This window comes from Rattus norvegicus, chromosome 19 (assembly GCF_036323735.1).
Source record: "Rattus norvegicus strain BN/NHsdMcwi chromosome 19, GRCr8, whole genome shotgun sequence".
Classification (NCBI taxonomy): Eukaryota; Metazoa; Chordata; class Mammalia; order Rodentia; family Muridae; genus Rattus; species Rattus norvegicus.
The window spans coordinates 64688766-64713187 of NC_086037.1; the positions used below are offsets into that span (position 1 = coordinate 64688766).

At 52.1% G+C, this 24422-nt stretch overlaps 1 protein-coding gene across 2 annotated transcripts in view; it reads left to right on the forward strand.

Moving 5' to 3' along the window:
* The window catches only part of Atp2c2 (ATPase secretory pathway Ca2+ transporting 2), a 57270-nt gene that overhangs the window by 26037 nt on the left and 6811 nt on the right, over nucleotides 1–24422 (forward strand). The window contains 16 exon segments of one of the 2 annotated variants that reach the window (NM_134462.1): nucleotides 641–676; nucleotides 780–841; nucleotides 4253–4361; nucleotides 8830–8979; nucleotides 9055–9123; nucleotides 9614–9689; nucleotides 12472–12538; nucleotides 16499–16623; nucleotides 16757–16854; nucleotides 18346–18447; nucleotides 19454–19543; nucleotides 21248–21349; nucleotides 21783–21939; nucleotides 22678–22848; nucleotides 23439–23536; nucleotides 23624–23674. In NM_134462.1, coding sequence (NP_604457.1) covers nucleotides 641–676; nucleotides 780–841; nucleotides 4253–4361; nucleotides 8830–8979; nucleotides 9055–9123; nucleotides 9614–9689; nucleotides 12472–12538; nucleotides 16499–16623; nucleotides 16757–16854; nucleotides 18346–18447; nucleotides 19454–19543; nucleotides 21248–21349; nucleotides 21783–21939; nucleotides 22678–22848; nucleotides 23439–23536; nucleotides 23624–23674 — 1563 coding nt within the window. 2 annotated transcript variants of the gene reach the window in all.

A 24422-nucleotide genomic window follows, 5' to 3' on the forward strand; every position in this document is an offset into this window, starting at 1 on the left:
ATTCTCTCTCTCTCTCTCTCTCTCTCTCTCTCTCTCTCTCTCTCTCTCTCTCTCTCTCTCTCTCTGAGTTTGTGTTCCTGCACAAACATCATGACCAAGAAGCAATTTGGGGAGGAAAGGGTTTATTCAGCTCACACTTCCACATTGCTGTTCATCACCAAAGGAAGTCAGGACTGGAACTCAAGCAGGTCAGGAAGCAGGAGCTGATGCAGAGGCCATGAAGGGATGAAGGGATGTTACTTACTGGCTTGCTTCCCCTGGCTTGCTCAGCTTGCTTTTTTATAGAACCCAAGACTATCAGCCCAGGGATGGCACCACCCACAGAGGGCTGGGCCCTTCCCCCTTGATCACTAGTTGAGAAAATGCCTTACAGCTGGGTCTCATGGGACCCCTCAAGGGAGGCTCCTTTCTCTATGATAACTCCAGCTTGTGACAAGTTGACACACAAAATCAGCCTATAAATATATAATATATACATATATATATATATAAATATATGTTACACATAGGCCTTGGACCACAGGTCTGCAGCACTGGGCTTGGAGCACAGTGCGTATTCAGAGCCCCTGTGCCCAGCAGTGCAGCCAGAGCCTCACTGTAAGTCGGGCTCATACCCCCCTCCCGGCATCCTGTCTTCTAGGCCGTCCTCATCGTGGTGACTGTTGGCTTCATCCAGGTGCGTACATCCCGAGTCCCATCTGGGAGGAGTAGCTGGGACGTGGTGGGCATTTGTCGGGGGTCCCACCCTTGAACAGCACATCTGATGTGCTTCCTGCCAGGAGTACAGGTCGGAGAAGTCTCTGGAAGAGCTCACCAAGCTAGTACCTCCAGAGTGCAACTGGTAAGTCAGGGCTCCACGGAAGGAGCTGATGTGTTTGACAAATGCCTGGCCAATGCTGTCACCTTCGTGGTGTGACGTAGGGAGAGCTGTCTTGGTCTCACTGCGGGTGAGGAGACCTGGTGTCTGCCTTGGTGGTTGTTTGCTGTGTGACCACAGACAGGAGGCTCCACCTCTCTGAACCTCTGCTCTGGCATTGGGCCTAGCTTGACTTGGCAGGGATTGGGGGGAAGAGCTTGGAAAATAAAGCAGAAACCTGAGTCTTGCCTGAGGAGAGGAGCCAAGAATGCCGAAGTTAAGCTGGGGCAGTAACTCGCCCAGCCACAGAGCCCGGGGCTGACTGGTGTGGCTGCATGTGGAGGGCAGTCCTAGTCACTGTTGTATTGTTGTGAAGAGACACCATGACCAAGGCAACTCATAAAGGAGGAGATTACTAGGGGTCACTGTTTCAGAAGGGGGGTTCATAATCACAGTGGCAGGGAGCATGGCAGCAGGCAGATAGGCGTGGCACCGGAGGTGACTGAGAGCTTACATTTGAGACACAGAGTCAACGACCATGGGGCGGGGGAGGGAGGGAGGTACAGAGAGAGAGCAAGCCCAAGAGTGCCAGCCAGCTGAGAAGGATAGCATGAGCTTTTAAAATCCCCCCAGTGACACACCTCCTCCAACCAGGCCACACCTCCTCCTCCAAGACCACACCTCCTCCAACCAGGCCACACCTCCTCCAACCAGGCCACACCTCCTCCAACCAGGCCACACCTCCTCCAACCAGGCCACACCTCCTCCAACCAGGCCACACCTCCTCCAACCAGGCCACACCTCCTCCAACCAGGCCACACCTCCTAATCGTTCCCAAACAGATCCATAAACTGGGACCAAGCATTCAAACGTATGAGACTGTGGGAGCCATTCTCATTTGAACCACCACAAAGGTGTTCTCTCTTTAATTGGATCAGAACTCTGGGCAGGTGATGGCCTCTGGCCAGCCCACATGCAACTCCTCTACTATTTCTGTCCCCAGCTCCCATCAATGATGTTTAAAAAGGAAAATTTTTAAAAACAACAAAAGCACCCATCTGTCCTTCACAGCCCTTCGACCTAGGGCAACATGCATCAGTAGAAACTTCTGGAAGTATCGTCTAACCGGCTCTGAACAATGTGGGGTCTCTAGCCATGGTTTCTAAGAAGAGCCCCAAGTGTGGCTGACTGGGGAGGCAGAGTCCTTATTATCTGTCCTTTGATTTTATTAAAGTAAGCATGTAGACCAGATGAGGTGCTTGGATAGAGAGGAGTCTGAATACATTAGGGGCCAACTACGTTTCTTTAAACATTTACTTATTTGTGTGTATTTGAATCAGTGTTGCATGCCGTGGTATGTGTAAGGTCAACTTGGGAGAGCCAGTTCTCTCTTGCCATGGGCTTCTAGGGGTCAAACTCAGGTAGTCAGGTTTGACCTTACTGAGCCATCTTCTGGCTCTGGGGCCAGCTTTTAAGGGCATCATGTAGAATTCACAAGCTACCCTGAGAACTGAAGTAGCTCACCCACAGACCTGACTGAGGGCCCCACATGTGGCTGGGTCTCCTCAGTACCTGTGCTGATCATAATGGAGGACTAGAGGTTCCATATGGCCTCAGATGTTAGGAGACTCAAGACAGTCAGCTCAGATCTGAGCCTGCCCAGAGGTTTTCAGGAACACTCACGGCATGAGTTGGGGCTTTAGATGAGAAGAAAGCCTCATGGGTCATGGGTCTATCTGTTCTTCCAAGGTGCCAGCAGTTATGGGTTGCATGTAACAGACAGACAGACACAGTGACAGACAAATGCAAGACTGAGGAAGAGGGGCACAGTTGGGATGGTGAGGGAAATATGACCCATAGGCAGGATGAACATCCCAGGAGTTGTAAGGGACAATTACTATCTGGTTTTACTCACTGTTGAAAAGCGAGGCTGTTAGAAACCCAGACAGGTGACATTATCTGCTGAGCATCCAGAAATGAGTGATCTATGATGATGACCGGACTTTAAGCTTAAATACCAAGTCTTGACCTTTCCATAGTTTGGTGCGTTAGCGAGAGCCCTGAGACCAGTTCAGAGATCGTTTCCCTTTCAAAGCAGGGCCAAGGACCCGATGAGGTGCTCGGCAAGGAGACCACACTGGTGAGAGGAGTGGGGGTAACTGCAGGCCTCCGAGAACTCGGCGTCCTCCTCATGAGTAAAGACAGTGTTGTGAGGCAAGAGACGGGATAAATGGGAAGCAGCCGGTGCTCACCACTTCCAAATCCCAAACCATCAAACCAACATAACCCACAGGGGGATGGCAGGGGTGTGGGGGGACAAGGACAGCTCTGATTCTTACCAGGCAACCCTGACAGGACACTGAAGGCAGGGAGGACACTGAAGGAAGAACCTGTGGAACAGCAGGAGTGAACCTGGTGTTCTTGGCTACAAAGAATGGAAAATTTTATTGTGCAGAACACAAGGAAACGATATCATGTCATAGCAAGGGATCAGAGTGGGGGTTGATTGACACGGTGCCATGGGCTTGGCCTTGCCTCCTCATTCTGACTGGCTTCCCTAGAGGGTCCAAGGTGGCTGCCACAGCTCCAGCCATCACGGTCACAAACATATTAAGGTCCCACCGAAGAGACTGTGTGTACAGGGCAAGGAAACTTTTCTCACAAGTTCCAGCCAATGCCTCGTGTCTCACCAGTCAGGGGCTCTGTGATGTGCTCATGTCTAAGCCTGTCACAGGCAAAGAGGGAACCACTCTGATGATCATACCCAGGTATGGCCCACTAGCTAAATAGATGGGTGGCTGTAGAGGAGGGAGAAGGCCTAAGCAAAATCAAGTCTCCTGCCAGGAGGAAGGGGTTTCCTACTCCATCTGTCAAGGTCTACAAAGACCACGGAAACAGGTGTGCTTAAGGCCTGAGTGGAGGGTTTGGGCAGAGACCTTGTCCTAGCTCTCCTTAGCTGCTGAGCTAGGAGAACTAGAAGGAGGACATTTGCAGTAGAAACCTCCCCCATACAGTCATAGGTGTGGAGTTATGCACTGAGGAGGGCCAGGCGTCCCAGGCATTGAAGCTACCGCCCTGACGGCATCCTTCCTTCCTGGCCTCCAAGCCAGGACATCTCAGCATCAAGTGTGTTTTCCCAGGTGCCATTTGAAGGCCATAACTAGATGGCCTCTGCCCACTGAACCTTCCAGAGCCAGTAGCCTTGTTTCTCAGGAGACCCAGGGCCTCTCAGTAGTCATATGTCTTCCCAAAGTATTCTGAGATACAAGAGTTTAAAAAGTGGGACTGAAAGGTCTCGAGAGTTTGCCTTCAATAAAAATGCCAAGTCGATCTGTTCATCTAGTTGTCAGAGGGCATGAAATGGGGGGTCACCATGCTGCCTCCTCTCCCACACAGCCTGAGAGACGGCAAGCTCCGGCACATGCTCGCCCGAGACCTGGTTCCAGGAGACGTTGTGTCCTTGTCCATGGGAGACCGGATCCCTGCCGATATCCGACTCACTGAGGTGAGCGCCACTCGACTCTGTAGCCTGCTGGCCCTGGTGTACAGGCAGTGGCAGGGACAAGACCCCCAAATCTACCATTACCCAACAGCTTTTTCTTCTAGAACTGAGGTTCCCCTGGCTGTGTGGCTTCCATTCCAGATGGGTTACTCATAGTCAACACTGGTCCAAAAATATTAGTAATTGTCTTCTCTCTTGAGAAAGACAGAGAGACAGATAGAGACTGAGAGACCATTTATTATAATCTGTTCTTTTAGCTGAGTATCCTCTAGGGAGCTGGAAACACAGCTGCATGGCATGGGGGGGGGCAGCCAACACTGGCCTAACACATCTTGGGTATGTGGGGGTTTGTGCATTATGTGTGCAAGCTTGTGTGTGTGCATGCGAGCCTGGAGGCTGCAGAACCATCTTGGGTGTCATTTCTCAGACACTGTGTTCCTTGAGCCCAGGGCTCGCTAAATAGCCTCAACTGGCTGAACAGTTAGCCCCGCAGACCTGCCTGTCTCTGTCTCCCTAGCTCTGGGATTACCATTATGTGCTACTGCCGTGCCAGCAGCTGCGGGCCACCACCACTACCTTCTTCCTCCTCCTCCACCCCCTCCTCCTCCTCCTCCTACTTCCTTGCTCCTTTGCATCCTCCTCCCCTCCCTCCTGCTCCCCCTCTTCTTCCTCCTCCTCCCCCTCCTCTTCCCCTTCCTCCCCTCCCTCCTCTTCCCCTCCCTCCTCCTCTTCCCTTCCTCCTCCTTTTCCTCCTCCCTTCCTCCTTTGCTTCCTCCTCCTCCCCTCCCTCTTCTTCCCCTCCCTCCTTTTCTCCTTCTTCCCCTCCCTCCTCTTCCCCTTCCTTCTCCTCTTCCCTTCCTCCTCCTTTTCCTCCTCCCTTCCTCTTCCTCTTCCCTTCCTCCTTTTCCTCCTCCTCCCCTCCCTGCTTCTCCTCCCCTTCCTCCTCCTCCTTTTTTTTCCTCCCTCTCCCCTTCCTCATCTTCCTCCTTGTCATTGTCTTCTCTCTTTTCTTCCTACATGGGTCTGGGATTCAGATCAGGTCCCTGTACTAGCAAGGCAAGCATTTTACTGACTAAACTATCTCCCCAACCAGGGAATGTGGTTTACTAAGCAGATGACAATGTTAAAACCATCCAGGGCAGGACTGGGTGGGCTATGGGCTGCTTCATAGCAAAGAGGGAAACTGAGGCAGAGAGCCATCAAGTGCAGCAGAGGTCTGGTTTGGTGACCCTGGTGAAGCTGTCTCCTCTAGTCTGTTCTAGTACCATGCATGGGGCAGTGTAAGATGATGCTACGTTCTGGAGAAAGGACTGGGCAGCAGTCACACGAGCGACAGATTCTCCCAAGAACAAACGAGTACTGCTTAGGCTCTCAGTGAGATGAATGGAAAGTAACCGAGGTTTATCCATGGAGTTCTGAGCCCTTTCTGCTGTAAGTGTTCTTGGAAGGCGAAGAGGCACAGCCATGAGAGGGGCTGCACATGAGGCTGGTTTTGAACTCAACACCTAAAATGCCAAGTGTGAAGTAACCTGGAGCTCTCTGCTTACCCGCTTCATGCCTCAGTTTCTTTAAATGTATCACAGGAGGTGGTAACAGCCTGGAGCTGTTAGGAGGATTAAGTAGGGGCTGGGGATTTAGCTCAGTGGTAGAGCGCTTACCTAGGAAGCACAAGGCCCTGGGTTCAGTCCCCAGCTCCGAAAAAAAGAACCAAAAAATAAATAAATAAAAAAAGTGTAGGAGGATTAAGTAGCTTCGTAGATAGAGAACTGTGGGGACACTGGCTGGCTCATAAACTTAGTCTGTGTGAGGAACAGGAGAGCCTTGGGCTGGCCCAGCGTCTCACTACCTAACAGACATTTGTCCAGACTGCTCAGAGTACCAGATAATCCGCTGCCTGTAATAGCCCAGGTATTGGTGGGTGATTTAAGCTTACGTATCCCTGAGTAGACTTCAGGCTTCCAGGTCAGTTTAAGTATCACCCGGACTGCTGCTACCTGCTCTCGCAGCCTCGTGTTTATTTCAGCAACACCTGCACGTATTGGGAACTCAAAGATGACACCATCGTGCCCCGCACATCTCCCTGTTGGCATTTTGCAGCTCCCTGGGACAATCAATAGCTTTGTTTATTCGAGGCAGAAAACCTTTATCAGCCATTAAGCTCTGAGACGTGGGAGTGCTCAGCCCTGACCAGTGAGTTCCGGGAACAGGAGGTTCAGAAGCTTCAAGACAGGACCTACAATAGCCTGTGCACAGTTGTATGGTGTCACAAAGCCTTATCTTCTGCTCCCCTGAGTGGGAACAGAGGCAAAAGTTCTTTGGCTATTCTTTCTGGCTGTGGAGTCTAAAGCGAAGACAACTCCAAGTAAGCTTTATGGAGAGGTCTTACTAGGGGCAGGATTGTAGGGGAGTGAGCAGAAGCACACATGTGGCCCAGGAAAGGAGAGAGCCTTTGTGGGCTCCATCCTCCAGCACAGCCGCCTTGGTCACACTACACTATGTGGGTATGTCCTCAGTTCTGTCTTGGACTCACTCACGTCTCTTCCAACCCCTGCCTCATCCCCTGAGACTGTGTCCTCTGCACCACAACTACCTGCTGCTTCTCGTTCAGAGGCTCTGTCAGAAGCTCCTGGGAGGAGACCAGTGTTTTATCTATGATCATAGACTGCAAACTGCACTCTAGGCCACCAGAGTCATGTGAGCTGTGGTGTAGCCCTACCAGCTTGGCCCCCCTAGTGATGTTACTGCCATCTTGGCTTTGTCTGCACACCCTGGATATTCCTTCAAATTGAAGCTGCGTAAAGACACATTTGTTACAGCGTTTCCCTGGCATTAACACGTGTGGTTATGCTTGTATTTAAGGAGCCTATTGACCCTGTGGGAGTCTCTCTTGGAACCTCCTTATAGCCTATAGGGCTGTACAGCCTCCCAAGGTGGCACTTGGGGTAGCTTTGAACCTGAGCTGCTCTTCTTGCCCAACTCTTGTCCCGCTGTCTTTCTATGTCCCTTCTGCCTACCAGGTGCCAGCAGCTGCTGTAACGAGCCCAGGGTCCAAGTATAGGCAAAGCATGCTCCTCCCTCTCCCCTCCTCCCTTTTCCTTCCTCCCTCTTCCCTTCTCCCCCAGCTCTGGAGACCAGGAGCTTCCCAGTGACCAGAGGTGCCAGTTCCCTGCATTCTTATGGCTCCTTCTAACCCTTAGCCCCTCTCTGATCACTTGTCCTCCCCAAGGATCTTGGGATTCCATTACCCTTACAGTCAGTATCAGCTCCCCATTTCAGAGGGCCTGTCGCACCTGCCAAGTACCCTCTGCAAAACTGGGGAACACATCTATATGTTCTGAAGATGGTGGTGTCAGTGTCTTGGGAGGATCCATTCCAGAGCCCCTCCCTTGCACCCACTGCCCTCCAACACTGAGGTGGGGACCCAGAGCCTTGTGCATGCTAAGCCCACGACAACCGCTGAGTGACACAACCACTGAGTGACACCTCTAGCCTTTGCATTTTAGTTTGAGACAGGTTTCACTAAACTGTCCAGGCTGGCTTTGAACTTTTGGTCCTCTTGCCTCAAGGGCCCAAGTTCTGGATGGCATTCCAGCACTGCCAGCCCCAGTTGACCTGTGTTTCTATGTGCAGGGCTCTATACTGAGTACCAAGAATACAGCAGAGAACAGACATGACCCTGGGCTCCTGGGTTACAGCCTGGAAGAACAGGCCTGAGCCCGTCCTTGGGGATGGTTGTTTAATGGCTGTTGGAAGCGTCTTACGGAAAGACCTGGGACCCAAGAACCCAGCCCCGACTGCGGAGGGCAGGAAGGGCTCCTTGGAGACAACCGCTTTGGGGCTGACCTTGAAGGTTAAATGGACAGGAATTAGCTGTTTTAAACAGGAAAGATCCCAGCTACAAGCCAGGCCTGACTCCACCCAGAGACACTGCTGTCTCCTAGGTGTTGTTGGGACTGTTTCCCATTGGCCCTTCCCATCCTGAGGTCTCAGCTGAGGTCTGTCCTTCTGCCCGGCCTCCACAGCAGCTTTTCTCTCTGCCCTGCGTCTTTACCTGCTGAGCTACCTCACTGGGCCTGTCCCCCCCCTATACAGCTCAGTGACAACACACAGACCCCTGGAGAAGCTCATTCCACATCCAGAGTGAAGCCTTCAGTTACCACCCGGCTCTCACAGTGGTGAAAGGTGCTGGGTGGGAGGCAGGCCCAGGGGCTTGGAGAGGCAAAGAACTGTTCCAGCGAGCAGTCGAGCCACATTTTCTGCCGATTCTGACGTTGCAAATAGCATTAAGCAGGGTGTGAGATTTGCATGTCTTTAAGGAGAAGCCCAGAGTGCCAAGCTTTTCTGAGTCTGGCTTTCCAAGGCCCCTTCCCTGTCTAACGTCTGTCAAAGCTTTGGGTACTGTTCCAATCCTCAAGGCCTCTGAAGGGCAAGAGGGGATCTGAAGATCTCACTCCCCCCCCCCCCCCCCCAGGTCACAGATCTCCTGGTGGATGAATCCAGCTTCACAGGAGAAGTGGAGCCATGCAGCAAAACAGACAGCCCATTGGCGGGCGGCGGGGATCTCAGCACCCTGAGCAACGTGGTCTTCATGGGGACGCTGGTGCAGTGCGGGAAGGGTCAGGTAAACAGAGCCCCGGATCCTGCCAGTGCGGCCCCAGGCCCCGCGTTACCTTACCTCCCTCTCTCCTCCGCACAGGGGGTCGTGATCGGAACCGGGGAGCAGTCTCAGTTTGGAGAAGTTTTTAAGATGATGCGGGCAGAAGAGGTAGGGGCTGCGGGGCTGCGGGGCTGCGGGGCTGCGGAGGGCTTCAGGGAAGCAGAAAAGCAGGGCTGAGAAAAGCCAGCCACCGCTTCCATCAGACTTGTTCTAAGCCAGAGTCAGCCCTGCCCACCTACAGAAAGCCGGAGGACATTGGATTTGGGAGCATACTTTTTCGTTTTTTAATCTTAAAACTCAGCACGTGTGCTGGCCGGATAGCTCAATGGGTAGGGGTACTTACAGCCCACTAAACCTTATGACTCTCACGCGGGAAAGAGAAAACCAATTCCTGGAAGTCATCCTTAGAACTCGACCACACACACACCACACCACACCACACCACACCACACCACACCCCCCCAGAGAGAGAGAGAGAGAGAGAGAGAGAGAGAGAGAGAGAGAGAGAGAGAGAGAGAGAGAAACTTACTGTGTTTATCAAACATATGTGCATGGTACCCAAGATCACTCACAGTGCTTCCTCCTCCTCGACCTGCAGACACCTAAAACTCCATTACAGAAGAGCATGGACAAGCTAGGCAAGCAACTGACCGTCTTTTCCTTTGGCATCATCGGTGAGTGAACTCGGTTCCTGATGGGCTCTGCAGACCCAGCAGGGCCGTGCGGGTGAAACTTCAGTGGTTCTGTGTTGGGTGCCACACATTTCTGGGTGTCTTAGGGTTTCCATGGCTGTGAAGAGACACCGTGACCAAGGCGACTCTTATAAGGACAGCATTTAATTGGGGCTGGCTTACAGGTTCAGAGGTTCAGTCCATTATCATCAAGGTAGGAGCACGGCAGCATCCAGACAGGCAGGGTGCAGGAGGAGCTGGGAGTTCTACGTCTTGACTGGAAGGCAGCCAGGGGAACGCTGGCTCTCATGTGGCTAGGAGGAGGGCCCCTGAGCCCACCCTCACAGTGACACACTTCCTCCAACAAGGCCACACTTAATAGTGCCACTCCCTTGGCCAACCATATTTAAACCACCATACTAGTGAAATTGAAGTCCCCTCTTTGAGTTCTTAGTCTCATTAATAAAATTATTGATTGATTGATTGATTTTTTTTTTTTCAAGACCGGGTTTCTCTGTGCAGCCCTGGCTGTGTCCTGGAACTCACTCTGTAGACCAGGCTGGCCTCAAACTCACAGAGATCCACTTGCTTCTGCCTTCCAAGTCCTGGGATTAAAGGTGTGTGTCCCCACCACCCAGCAGTAAAATAATTTTTAAATGAGTTTAGAAGAGAGCTCAAGGACAGTTTTTATTAGAATTTGAGAGAAAATAATGGAACATCTTTCAGGGAGACTCATGTCAGGGGAGAGGAAGATAGATGCCCGTGTCTTTCTAGAGTTAGACCAGAATGTCCTGCCATGGAGGTCAACAGGTCCCTCCATGGAGAAAGAGAGGGTCAGGGCTTCAGAAAGCGAACAAGAAAGCCAAGAGCACTAGGGGAAAAATGTTCTGGCTTTGGTCAGTACCCGAAAGAAAGAGAAAAGAATAGAAAGGAAATGTTACTTCTCTGAGTTAGGGCTTTTCCACCTACCCCCAGTTCCCAAATAACAACTGGGAGAATTATTGTTATTGAAAAAATACCTAGGCCATAATTTTGGCTTGTGCCCTGCTAGCTTGAAACTTACATTAACTCATTTATACTATTCTATGTCTGCCTCTTCAGTTTCAAATGTCTGCTCCCTCAGAGTCTGAGTGAGGAATCTTCTCACGCTTCTCTATTTCCCAGGATTCCTCAACCCCCACCCCCACCCCCGCAGAATGTCCCACCTACTAATCCTGCCTCAGCTTATTGGCCATTCAGCTCTTTATTGACAGATGATGCTTCACACATACACAAGAGATTATCCCTACAAGGACTCAGGAGTGGGGCCAACTCATCAGAGTTGCCTGGTGAGGCTCCGTGGAGGATTGATGTACGGTTATTTTCCAGGGAGGGACCGTGCATTATGTCCTTAAGGTGATAATTATTCCTTAGAAAGGCTTCTGGTCTCTAGCTGGTGATTGACAGACCCCAGCAGGATTAACCCATAAGGGAAGAGACAAGGGCCTGTGATGGTCTCAACTTTGGAGCAGATCAGAATGCCCTGTCTCTACCAAGAGCTACAGGCAGAGCCATTAGGAAGGGGCCCATCCTCCATGACCCTTCCGATCCCATAATGACACTGTTAGAGGAAAGACTTCAATCGGGGAAGGTAACCATTGAGAGCTCCAGGTTCTTATATCCTGGAACTAAGAATTGGACCAGAAGCTCGTGAATGGTGAGAGATGTGGGGATAGCTTATTCAGGAAGAGAAAGGCACGCTGGACAATGGAGAGGGTGAGAGAGCAACAGACAAAGAACAGGGTCCAGGCTCAACATCTCTCAGTCCTTTTCTTTTTTTTTTTTTTTTGGTTCTTTTTTTTCGGAGCTGGGGACCGAACCCAGGGCCTTGCGCTTCCTAGGCAAGCGCTCTACCACTGAGCCAAATCCCCAACCCCTCAGTCCTTTTCTTTATTGCTGGAACATCTTGTGAATTTGTTCTTGGTTCCCAGTGGTGACTCAGGCCAATTCTTCCCCACACCTCCAGGGCCCAGCACAATGCCTAGTGCTTAGCAAACATTTGATAACTGACCAGCAAAGGAGAAAGAGGAAATTTAATCAGGACTTAAGATGTATTTAAAAAACAGTGACCCCGAGGGGTTGGGGCGTGGCTCTGTGGTAGAGAGCTTGCTGGTGTGTGTGTGTGTGTGTGTGTGTGTGTGTGTGTGTGTGTGTGTGTGTGTGGCTCTGGGATCCATCCCCAACCCTGAGAAACAAAAACAAGAGAAAGCAACAGACTAACAGGACTAACTATATAAATGAGGACAACCCAGTGTGAACCTGAGACTAGAGTCTTCATCCTAAACTTGGCCAGAATCTTTTGGGCGGGAGAGAGGAGAGGATTAAGATGGGATTTTATTTTCCAATAGAATGGGCTTTCTTTAAATAGAAAAGATGGGTGGGTATGGGTTCTTTTCTCTTTGTTTTTGTTCATTTGAAACAAGGTCCATGCTGACCTCAAACCCATGGCTATCCTCCTGCCTCAGCCTCCAGAATACTGGGATAAATACGATTCACTACACCTACATACCCAGCTTAATTCCTTTTGAACTACTCTCCCCCCACCACCAATCCCCCAGTTCTGGAGATTGGGCCAGGAATGTGAAGCCTTCCTTCCTTTCCAGCCCTGTAGCTTCAAGCTCCTGAGGTCACTACTTATTCCCAGGATTTGAGTTCCCAGAGGGGGCCCCTCAGGGAGCCACTGAAAGCACAAGGAGACACTGGAGATACACAGGAGCCCAGACTGATGCTGTCCTGTCTCTTGCAGGTCTCCTGATGCTGGTTGGCTGGGTGCAGGGGAAACCCCTTCTCAGCATGTTCACTATCGGGGTCAGGTATGTGGTCAAAGCTCCCAGGACCCCTCCCCGGCAGAGCGGGCGGTATCCCGCAGGGCAGGCAAGGATGGGGGAGATACTTCTTGGCCTACCAAACCGGGTCTCCAGTGGCACGTGGGAGGGGGCATGCACCGTATAGAATGCGGGGACCCCTTTTCATCCCTCTTGGTGAGGACTTGGGTCTATCCAGCTGAGAGCCTGGGCCACACAGTAGCCTGTCTAGATAAGAGTGTGCCCCCAACACAGACAGGGCACGACCTCGTTTATCAGTTTCTAGTCACTGTGACAAAACCCAGGAGGGAAGGAAGTAAGGGAACAACAACTTCTTTTGGCTCAAGGTTTCAAAGGGTTCCCTGCTTCTGTGGTGAGCCGGGTGCTATGGTGGAAGGCATAGCAGGCCCCTAATCAGGGAGATGTGTAGGTGCCCCTGGCTGTCCTCTTTCATCCCATCTAGGCCCTTTGCGGTGGCACTGCCCCCACACATTCCCAGCCAATCCTCTAACACCCAGAGGTGTGCTTTGCTAATCTCTTGTTGATTCCTCTGTCCCATCAGGCTGACAGTCCAAAGACTCAGATGGGCCAGGGCGGAGCTCAGTGTTAGGATATCACTGGCACATGCAAAGCCATGGGCTCCGTCCCTGCACCATAAAAGATTAGCACAACAACATCTTCCCTTGGCTTGATTATCTGCCAAGACCCTGTCCTCAGATAAGGTCAGCCACACATCCAGGGTTAGGACGTGGATGAGTCCAACAGTCTCTGTGTCTCTGTCTCTCTCTGTCTCTGTCAGGATCTCGTGTAGACCAGGCTGGCTCTAAACTTCTTATCTAGCCTTGAACTTCTGATATGTACCTGGTATATTCCCTACTGGGCACTGAGCCCAGGGTTCGGGGTACCCAAGAGTGGGAACCTGGATCTTCTGATACTAGGACCAGGAACTGAACACGTGACCCTAGCTGGTCCTTGCTCAGCCCCGTGAGGTGACACATGATCCATTTTACAAGTGGGGACACTGAGACTCAGGCTCCACAACCGCCCACAGCTACAGAACCCAGGAGTGAAGAAGACTCTGGACCATCCCGCCTGGTGCAGGATGGGACCACTTCACTTGCTAAATTTCCGTTCCCACCCTCGGCAGCTGGCAGCCGCCATCGGCCTACAAATATTGACTGAGTGTCGATGGCTGGCTGTTACATCATCGAAGCACTGACCGAGCCTCGTGCCTTGGGCCCTCGTGGGCTTTTTAGGCTGGAGGAGAAAGTAAATGTGGACAGTTTTAAGTGAGGGTTAGCAATGCAGTTCTGGGGATGCAGATATGGCTCAGTGGTTAGGGCACTGGCTGCCCTTCTAGAGGACCTGGGCTCCATTCCCAGCACCCACATAGTAGCTCACAGCTCTATGTAGCTCCAATTCCAGGGGATCTGGCGCCTTCACAGGCATACATGCAGACAAACCACCAATGCACGTAAAAAAATAAATAAGTCTTAAACAATGCAGTCACCATTCAGCATCCACGCTGTATTAATGCCCCATGGGAAATGCTGGCCCCTGTGGGAAATGCTGGCCCCCGTGGGAAATGCTGGCCCCCGTGGGAAATGCTGTCAGAGACTGAGAGGGAACTGGGAAGGGACCTGGGACTAGGAAAAGTGCCCAGGGTTGTTTTGTCGGGAGTCAGTTAAGAGAATAACAGGAGGGGAGGACCGGGAAGGAGAGAATAGCAGAGAGGGAGCACCACTGACTCGGAACTCTACCTCAGGCCCCCCATGGCCAGAGCGGTGTTAAAGATAATTAGGAACTTGCTCTTCCTGGTCTCTCCTGATCTTTATTGGTTTGTGGATTGGTGTTTTTCATGCTATGTGCATATCCAGGTGTGTGCACTACACCCATCTCTTGACATATGGGGGCGTCCCCCTCATAATCTAAAGTAAATGTTTGCTTAGCCAGTCTATCCAGCCCAGGCCATAAAACCAAGGAAACTGGCTTTGCTGTCACCATGGAAACTGACACCCCCCCCTCCCCAGCCAAATTCAGTAATCCTGGTTTATATAACTTGTCTCTGAATGGCTCATTGTCTCCGGATGGAAGGTCACACTATTCATCTATTCATATTCTCTCTCATTCTCTCTCTCTCTCTCTCTCTCTCTCTCTCTCTCTCTCTCTCTCTCTCTGTGTGTGTGTGTGTGTGTGTGTGTGTATTTGTGCGCTTTTTTAAGATGAGGGTCTAATGCCATAGCTTAGTCTGTCCTCACACTCATAGTGATCCCCCTGCCTCTACCTCTTGAATGCTAGGATTGCAGGTGTGAACATTTGAGCCACCATGCTTGACCAGCAGGCTGTTTAGACCAGAAAACCCATACTACATCACACACTGCTTTTAAAAAACAAATAAACAAACAAAACCATTTATCTATTTGAGGGTGGGCAGGCAGACCACAGATTTCAGGGATCAGTTCTCTTCTTCCACCGTGTGGATCCCAGAGATAGAACTCAGGCTACGAGAGCTGGGTGGAGAGTATCTTTCCCACCCGAGTCACTTCACCGGCTTCCCTCTGTTTTCTTCACGGGCAACCCAATCATGATGCTCAGCACCATTGAATGCACTGAGGTGCCGGGGGTGATGAAGGACTTGTGAGCCACCGTCAATTCTTCTGACTACTCACCGGCCTGAGACCAATGCTCACCCTGCCCCAGGCCAGTGAGGGTCCAGTCCTCGCAGATGTTCATGAGCTCACACCTGTCCCCTTAGCACGTGTCAGCCTGAGAGGTGTAGAGAGGGGAAGAAGTGACTGCCCCTGCATCAACGTAGCCAGAAATGGCTTTTAATGAAAACCCTGTCACATTTAAAATTTTCTGTCACTAATGCTTAAAAATTAAGTCCTTGTAAGGCTGGACTTGGGGCTCAGTTGGGAAGGCACTTGCCTAGCATGCTTGACGACTGACCCGGGTTCCACTCCAGCACCACGGAAACCAGGTGTGCTTGTGCTTACGTCTCATCCCCATACTCTGGAGCTGGAGGAAGTAAGATCAACGTTATCTTTAGCTACACAGTGAGTTCAAGGCCAGCCTGAGCTCCTTGTAAAAAACACAAATATAGCAACTGTATTAAAACAATACCTGGCCTCCAGTTTCTTGGGAAGGATAGTCAATCTGGCAATTTGCTTGTCCCTGACCTCTGGGTGACAGTTTGCTTTGGGCAGGCCTGGCCTTAGGGCTCCTATGCTCAGCATGGCATGGGCTGACCTCTCTCACCTTGTGCATGGCTTTTCTCAGGTACAGCTTTCCCTCTCACTCCCACAACCCAAGGCGTCCCTTTCTGGAAATTACTTCGGGCAGCGCCCTCTAATGAAAGCACTTGAGAGTTCACTGTGGTTACAAGTCAAACATCTCCACTCTCCTCCACTCTTGGGATCTCAGCTTGGCAGGGGGTCACAGTGCTGGGTGGGGACATTAAGGAAGCGAGTGGGCATCAGATCTACTCTTATGAAGGTGTGCGCACAGTGGGCGAGGGGGCTCCCTCTGCTTTTGTCTCTTTGGTAGCCTCAGGAAAAATAGTAAACCACTAAATGAGCTAGTGACCACTGAAATTCAAGGGACCCAGAGGAGAGTCTGCCTGCCAAAAGCTGACACCTTCACTAGTGTCCTGATTGAGGTGCCTCCCCAAAAACTCTACCTCGCAATTCTCATAAATGACAATGGTTGAAATGCTAAAAGACGCAGCAGACACAGATTCACACTAACACGTGACTGCCTGATGAGGCCCCTCCCATGTCAGGGATGTAGTTTAGCAGGAATTCGGTCAGGGCAGAAACTGTGAAGGAGACCGGTGCATTGTGGGATTAGAAAATGAGTGTTCGCTGGGGGCAAAGACAAACTTTGCTAGATGAGATCGTCATCACCAGCGCCAGCTGAGACTCATATCACCCTTTGGTGCGTTACGTCTGGTTCGACTTTTCTCCCCAGTCTAGCTGTGGCGGCCATTCCAGAGGGGCTGCCCATCGTTGTCATGGTGACGCTGGTCCTGGGGGTGCTGCGGATGGCTAAGAAGCGGGTCATCGTGAAGAAGCTGCCCATTGTAGAGACTCTCGGTGAGGGCTCCCCCTCCTATGCAGACTGAGCCAGGTGGCAATGTGGGGTTGGGTTGTATGAACCTGGGGCTTCAAGCATGTATGTCACCCAATCTCTGTGACAGCTCACCTCTCTAAACCTCTGTGGTGCCAGGTTGCTGTAACGTCATCTGCTCTGACAAGACTGGCACTCTGACAGCCAACGAAATGACAGCAACCCAGCTTGTCACGTCCGATGGCTTCCATGCCGAGGTAAGCCTCGTGTTCTCTCACAAGGCAGGAGACCAGGGCATGCGTGCCCTGCCAGCCCTCTCCTGCCCAGGGAAATGACAGAGTCCTCTAGAACAGCAAGGAAGAAATAAGTCCCTTGGAAGTTGGTCTAAGGAAGGATTGTGACCAATTTAAGATGACCTGATTGATTGATTGATTGATTGATTGATTGATTTTTGTAGGGTTTCTCTGTGTAGCCCTGGTTGTCCTAGAACTCTCTCTGTAGACCAGGCTGGCCTCCAACTCAGAGGTCCACCTGCCTCTGCCTCCCAAGTGCTGGGATTAAAAGCACAGACCACCACCCACTCTGCTCCTCTTTTGTTCCTTGTCAAATTTTACATTTCATATATTTGCAGGACGGAACCCAGGGTCTCCTCCATGCTAGAGAAGCACGGTGCTACTGACCACAGTCCCAGCCCCTCATTAACGTCCCAGCCTGATTTTGTGGCGCTGAGGGTTGCCTGAACTCTCTGTGTAGCCCAGGATTTACTGCGTAGTAAATCTCTTGTCTCAGCTTCCCATATGACGGAGTTTCCAGGCATGAGTCACCACGCCCAGCTCTTTACAAAATTTAAAAGCTACAGAAGTATCTGTTACCACCCATGACAAACTGACCCTGAGTCACTGTCCTCTGCCTCTCCCATGGCACAGCTGTACACTTTCTTTTTTTTTTTTTTTTTTTTTTTTTTGTTCTTTTTTTTTCGGAGCTGGGGACCGAACCCAGGGCCTTGCACTTCCTAGGCAAGCGCTCTACCACTGAGCTAAATCCCCAACCCCAGCTGTACACTTTCTTAATCAGCAATTTGGGGTATGCATATTTTTCTATGGAACTTTCCAGAGCAAAGGATTACCAAGTAGGGGTTCACAGGCCCTGGCCTGCTCTGGTCCATAAAGTTTTCTTCCCCATCCCTCCCACCCCCCTCCCTGCCTCGTTTTATGTGTGTGCACATAAATGCAGTGACCTTGGAGGCCAGAAGAGGGCGATAGATCCCCTGGAGCTGGTGTTATAAACAGTTTGACGCCATCTAGTGGTGGTGCTCAGAACTGAACGAGGTTCCCTTATAAGACCAGCATGCACTCTCTCAACCACGATGTCTTGGCACACCGTCATGCTGATCTGTAAACATTACATGGCTGCTTGCTTTTCGGCCCCCACTGTCTTGACTGAGAGTGGTTTATGAGCTGCAGAAGCCTCAGTGTTCCTTCTTGGCTTAGGGTACAGTTTCTTCCAAGCCTGCTCTATGTGCACCTTAGCTTGTGTGGCCCTTGGGTGGACACAGCCTCCACCAAGAGCACACACAGCCTCCACTATCAGGGAGAGGTCCTGGACCGACAGAGCCGTCAGTCTGCAGGGCCATCCTCACGTGTAGCCTTATGGCTCTGGGGTAGATCCTAGGGGAGGGAACCTGTGTCATCCAGGGTTTTGGGGGGGCGTTGGCTCTTGATGACACCCCTCCTGCCATGTCCTTCCAGGTCAGTGGCATTGGATACAGTGGCGAAGGGACTGTGTGTCTTCTGCCCTCCAAGGAAGTAATCAAAGAATTCAGCAATGTGTCAGTGGGGAAGCTGGTGGAGGTGAGAAGTGGGTGGCCATTGTGGAACAATGTGTGGCTTACCTGAAATGGAGGGGGAGGTGATTGACTGACTGACCTCAGGGGTCCGCTCGGACCTCACCCCTAAGTGGGTAAGAAGGCAGAGGGGAAAGGAAGGCTGGAGCCTGACTGGGCTCATGGGTGGGAATTTTCTGATCCTCCTCCACCTCAGTCATCTGCCCTCTCTTGAGTGGCAGGCAGCCTCCAGGAATTCAGAACCTCCCTCTTCCCCAGTCCTTCCTCTCCCGTGGGCCTTACTCTGTTGCCTTCCCTCCCCTCAGGCCCCTCCTCCAGCCCTACAGACTCAGAAATAAACTCAGAGACACCACCAGAGGATTGAGCTCAGCCCCAGTGTGGCAGAGAAGCTGCCATTGCTCACGCTCTGTCAGTGTCTAGATTTTCCCCTAAGCCAGCAGCTGCAGAACACTTCCATAGGCCTGTGGCTTAGTGATGTCTGTCCATCCTCCCATGTGTAGTCACAGGCCAAGCACGGTGTGACCCCGAGTAGAGACCTACTAGTGGTCACTGCCACCCCGCCACCCCACCTCAGTCCCCAGACCCCTGTGCCAGGTGCCTCCCCTATGACAGCTTCTGGAGCCAGCCTTGCTCCTAAGCCATTTTCTATCCTGGTGGTACAGGCCTGGCGTCCCAGCTACTCAAGAGGCTAAGGCAAGAGAACTGCAAGTTCAAAGCCAGCCTGGGCAACTTAGCAAGCCCGAGCTCAAATTGTAAAACGAAAAACTAAAACCTAAGGCTGGGGTACAGTTCAGTGGGAGTAGACTTGCCCAGCATGTGAGAGGTGCCAAGTTCCACGCCTGATCTGGGGGAGGGGAGGAAAGCACACAGGTATGTCGCTGACTTATTTGAAGGAAACTCTCATAGCCTGGCCCAGCGGTAAGGCCATGCCTGCGGTTTCATGGTGTGACTGAGCCCAGGGCCCGGGTGCTGGTTCCCAGTGCTGACTGCAGATATTGCAAACCCTCCTTCAGGCAGGCTGCGTCGCCAACAACGCTGTCGTCAGGAAGAACGCCGTAATGGGGCAGCCCACAGAAGGGGCCTTGGTGGTGCTGGCCATGAAGGTAAGAGGTCGTTAGTGTCTTCTGTGACTCTCCACTTGCTCCCTTGAGACAGGATCTGTCACTGAACTTAGAGCCAGGTTGGCAGCGAGCAGTCCCCAGAAATCTTCCTGTTACCTCCCCATCCCCAGCAGCACAGAGGTGACAACACACAAGACCACTTGCCGGCCTAGAAATTTGGTTCTAAAGTAGAACAAACTCCCATGGGTCACTCCTCCAGGCAAAGAGCCAAGACCTGCTGGGGTGCTTGCTGAGGGCGGAGGAAATACAGAATGGGTCGCAGGGAGTTATAAATAGCAGCTAAGGTCACATGACCAGTTACAGAAGCAAGGACTATAATTGACATGCCCTGCTTTGTTAGGAGTGTGGGTGCCTATATACACATACATTAAGCAGAAATTTGGGTTTTCTTTTCTCTTTCATATCACTGTACTGATTCTGTCAGTTCTGCTCCCATAGAGGACGCTGACTTGCCCACATGGGTGGGCGCTGGGGATTTGAACTCATGTCCTCATGTTTGTACAGCGAGGCCTCTTACCTGCAAAGCCATCTCCCCGGACCTAGACATCTGCCCACCCCTCTCTTGCATCACTTCCACAACTCTGTTACTTAGTTTTAGGTATTGGGAACAGAACCCAGGGCATTGCGGCTGACTGAGCCACACTCTGACCCTAATTGAGTTCACTGGGTTTGCTTGGAGGTAGCATGGTGACCGCTAACAGCCACGCCCCTGCAAAGCCCACCCCAGCTTGGGTGTAACATCCCCTGAGCTGCAGAGTAGAGCCCACCCCTGATCTGCTGTGTCCCCTGCAGGGAACCTTCTGCCCCTTACATACTCTAGCATGTCCCTGCTGCAGCTGGGGTGGGGTTGAGGGGGTAGCTAGAACCCCTGATGAGGCAACTAGAATCCTGGGCAAGGGGCTAAGGGTCTGAGTTACACCTTACTCCTCCTCCTGAGGGAATGTCAACAGGCCTCATCTTGAGGGTCTCTTGGGATGAGTCACACTTCTCTGATGAAGACACTGATGGCCGCCTTTCTCAGAGGACAGCAGTCCTCACTACTGAGAGGCTACAGGCTTATCTGTGCTTCGAGGGGATGGGGAGTGCTTTCCAGGCACATGCCCTTTAATCACAACACTGAGGAAGAAGAGCTGGGCGGATCTCTGTGAGTAAAAGGCCAGCTCGGTGTGTATAGCAAATCCCAGGCCAGTCAGAGCTACAGTGTGACACCCTGTGTCAACAGGGTACCAGGGTCCTCATGGCTGCCTTTTCCCTAAGCCATTCCCACTCCTCCTGCTGTTACTAGAATTTTGGAATTCCCTTCCCTCACAAACACTATCTCTAGTGCATGAGCTGCCCAGCTAACACTGGTTTGCTTTTGGAAAACTGAGTTTGACCTGGTGAGCGACAGGCCCCAAAGTCTTCAAAGACTGTCACACAATGATGGCCCTGCAGGCCCCAGGCTGCACCTTCCCAGATGTCTTTGTTCCCCCAGAAGTTTCTAAAGGAGCTGAGGCAAAAGCTTGGTTCTGGGACCAGAGAAAAGAAATTGTTTTCCTGGGTGAGACCTCTGAAAACAGGCAGCCTTCCATCCCGCGGCCATCGCTTGGGCATTCTGGAGTCAGAATGTTGGTTTACACAGGCAAGGCTTAGCACTGCAGCCTGGCTCAGGAGGACACCCTGAAAGCATTCCCTCTTACACCCCAGATGAACTTAGGCAGCATCAAAGATTCCTACATACGGAAGAAGGAAATTCCCTTCAGCTCGGAGCAGAAGTGGATGGCAGTGAGGTGCAGCCTGAAGAATGAGGTAAGTTTGGCTTTTGTTGAGATGAGTCTCACTAAGGGGCCCAGAGCAGCCTGGAACTCGGGGACCTCCTGCCTCAGTATCCGAGAGCTGGCATGGTAGGAATACACTGTGTCCGGGATGCCATCCTTCCCTCAAACCAAAAGAAGGCACAGACACCTGGGGGAGAGGGTGGTGTGCCCCCACACCTTCCAGGAGCTTCCAAACAGAACAGCCATGAACTGGGCATTCGGACCCATGGTGGTCACAGTGGGGACCCTGATCCAGCCATAATGTGGGGGTCTCAGGCTCTTCTTGACCTGCACTGGAAAGTCCAGGTGTAGACCCAGGAGACCTGTGTGTTTTGGGGCTTCTGGTAAAGGCTCAAGTGTGGGGCAGCTGTCTGTGCAGGAGGAAGCACCCGGTGGCGGCGAATTCTTTTCCTTTTCTTTCTAAGGATGAGGAAGATGTTTACTTCATGAAGGGAGCCTTTGAGGAAGTGATCCATCACTGCAGCACGTATAACAATGGGGGCATCCCACTGCCTCTGACACCCCAGCAGAAGTCCTATTGCCAGCAGGAAGAGAAGAAGATGGGGTCGCTCGGCCTTCGGGGTTGGTGTCTCCCTCTGCCGCTCGCTGGGCCTTGGAGTTTGCCTGCAGTGTTGCTGGGATGCTTGAGAGTAGGGCCCTGGGCAAACCTGCCACCATCCAGAATGGCAGGCAGGGGTGGGCTTGACAGCAAGGCTCAGTGTGAAACTTCACAGTCAGGATAGGCTGCCCAAGTCACCCACGACCCCTGCTGATCCAGGGGTGGATCACATTCCCCAGGGCAGACGAAGTTTATGCCGTGAACTAATTTCAGGCACTAGCTCGCTCCCTGCCTTCTGCCACGAAAACCTTGAGCTCTGAGGGAGACCTGCCATCTCATGGCCACTTTGAAGTTTTCTCGGCTGCGTGTGACAGTGTCTTCCCCATCAAGCTGATCTTAAAACCCTCGTGCCATTTGCCACCCGGTCCCTTTCTGGAGAAAATAACCCGAGAACACTCTGGAGGGCTTGTACTCCATGGGACAGGAGAGGCGAAACTCACCCCACCCGTTACCTCGACCTCCCTACTCTGGGGATAGATGGCTGTGCTCGGAGCCTGTGGCAGGCAAGGGTTTGTCCCCGATGCCTGTATGCAGGCTCCCAGGGGCTGCTGCTGGACAGCTGCTACCTTATGTGACCTAGGCTGTCTCCCACACCTGCCCTTCCCCGTCTAGCATGCCTGTGCTTCCCCAAGAGCCACAGCAGGGCTTGCTAGGGACAGAAGATAGTCCCCAGCTGCCACCAAGCTGTCTGTCTCTCATAGTGCTGGCCCTGGCGTCTGGACCTGAGCTGGGAAGGCTGACATTCCTCGGTCTGGTGGGCATCATCGACCCCCCAAGGGCTGGCGTGAAGGAAGCGGTCCAGGCCCTCTCGGAGTCTGATGTGTCAGTTAAGATGGTGACAGGGGATGCTCTGGAGACTGCCTTGGCCATAGGTAACCAGGGTGAGGACAAGGGAGGGAAGGGGGCCTCATGCCCAGCTGAAAGGGCTCTGAGCTGTGTAGACCAGTACCCCCTGCTCCGCCTCGTGTCCGAAAAGAGGAAAGTCGACATGTAAACGGTGGACCTACTATGCGTTTAAGGGTTTTTCAGCTGTGATGTCCATACACAACTGGCGTCCCATACCAGGTGACTTCAGTCTGGCTTCCTCCATTGGCTGGGCAGCTTTGACAAGTCATAGGACCACTCTGATGCTCAAGTGACTCCATCAGCAGTGGGCCAGCGGCCTCCGCTGCCTTCTCCCATCACTATGGTTAGGAGAGGTCATGTTGACTCTGTCCCACTAAAGCCCAGTGCTGGGAGGTCACAGGCCAGAGTATCCGGGCTCTCATGTCAGGTGCCAGTAATACCACTTCCCAGCAGCGTGGCCTCAGGATTTGCATAGTTTCCTTAATATGGGTATATGTCGGTTCACCGTGGTTATGTGGACACTGAGATGGGCTAAAGTCAGTTGTGTCAAATGCCAGGTGGGTCAGGGCCACCATTCAGGCCTAGGATCCACTCCTCAGCCCAGACTCTCTCAAAGGAAGAACCATCGGCCTGTGCGACGAGAAGCTGAAAGCTATGTCCGGGGAGGAGGTGGAGGGCATGGAGCAGGACGCACTGGCAGCCCGAGTGAGGCAGGTGGGTTGTCCTGGGGGCAGACAGGGCGGGGACAGGGGGTCCTCCGGCTCCCGTGTCCACTGATGGCTCTTTGACTCCCTGTGCCAGGTGTCTGTATTCTTCAGGACCAGCCCAAAGCACAAGGTTAAAATCATAAAGGTAACTGGGTCAAATGACGGGGGCCATCCAGGGTGGGAACTGTCCAGGGTGGCAGGCTCTTAGCTGGTCAAGTGACAGGAATGTGCCAAGGGGACAGCGGCTCAGCTGGCCTTGGCTGTAGCTCCCTTCTCTAGGTTTTAGGCAGTCGAGTGCATCCCACGCACCCACCCCCATTTACAGGGCAAAATGCCATCACTCGTTTAGCTGTAAAGGATGCTGGGAAATGCCACCTCTAGAGGGATAGGTAGTTCACAGCTAAAGCTGGAGTGGGCCCTATGAATGTGGTTGTGGGAAAGCCGGGGTCCACTGACCACAGGGAAAATATTCAGGTGTTGGCACGGAGCTGCCCCTGGCTTCTTCTCTTTGCCAACCAGAAGCCCGAGAGTTTCAGGCCTTTCCCCACATCTGTACCTAAAGTTTGCTCAGTTCTTTGGTTGCTGTATTTTGTTCTTTGGGGGCTGTTTGAGGGGATTCTGGGATATTTAGTTTTTAGCGCTGAAGAATTAATGCATGGTGGCTCACAACTGACATCCCAGTACCCAGGAGGCTGAGGCAGGAGGATCGTGAGATACAAGACAGCCTGAGCTATAGATCCTATTCAGAGAGAGAGAGAGAGAGAGAGAGAGAGAGAGAGAGAGAATTATATATATATAATATATATATTTTATATATGAATGTGGGTGCACACACATACCCCAGGGCATGTGTGGAGGTCACGTGACAACCTGTGGGAATTCAGTTTCTCCTA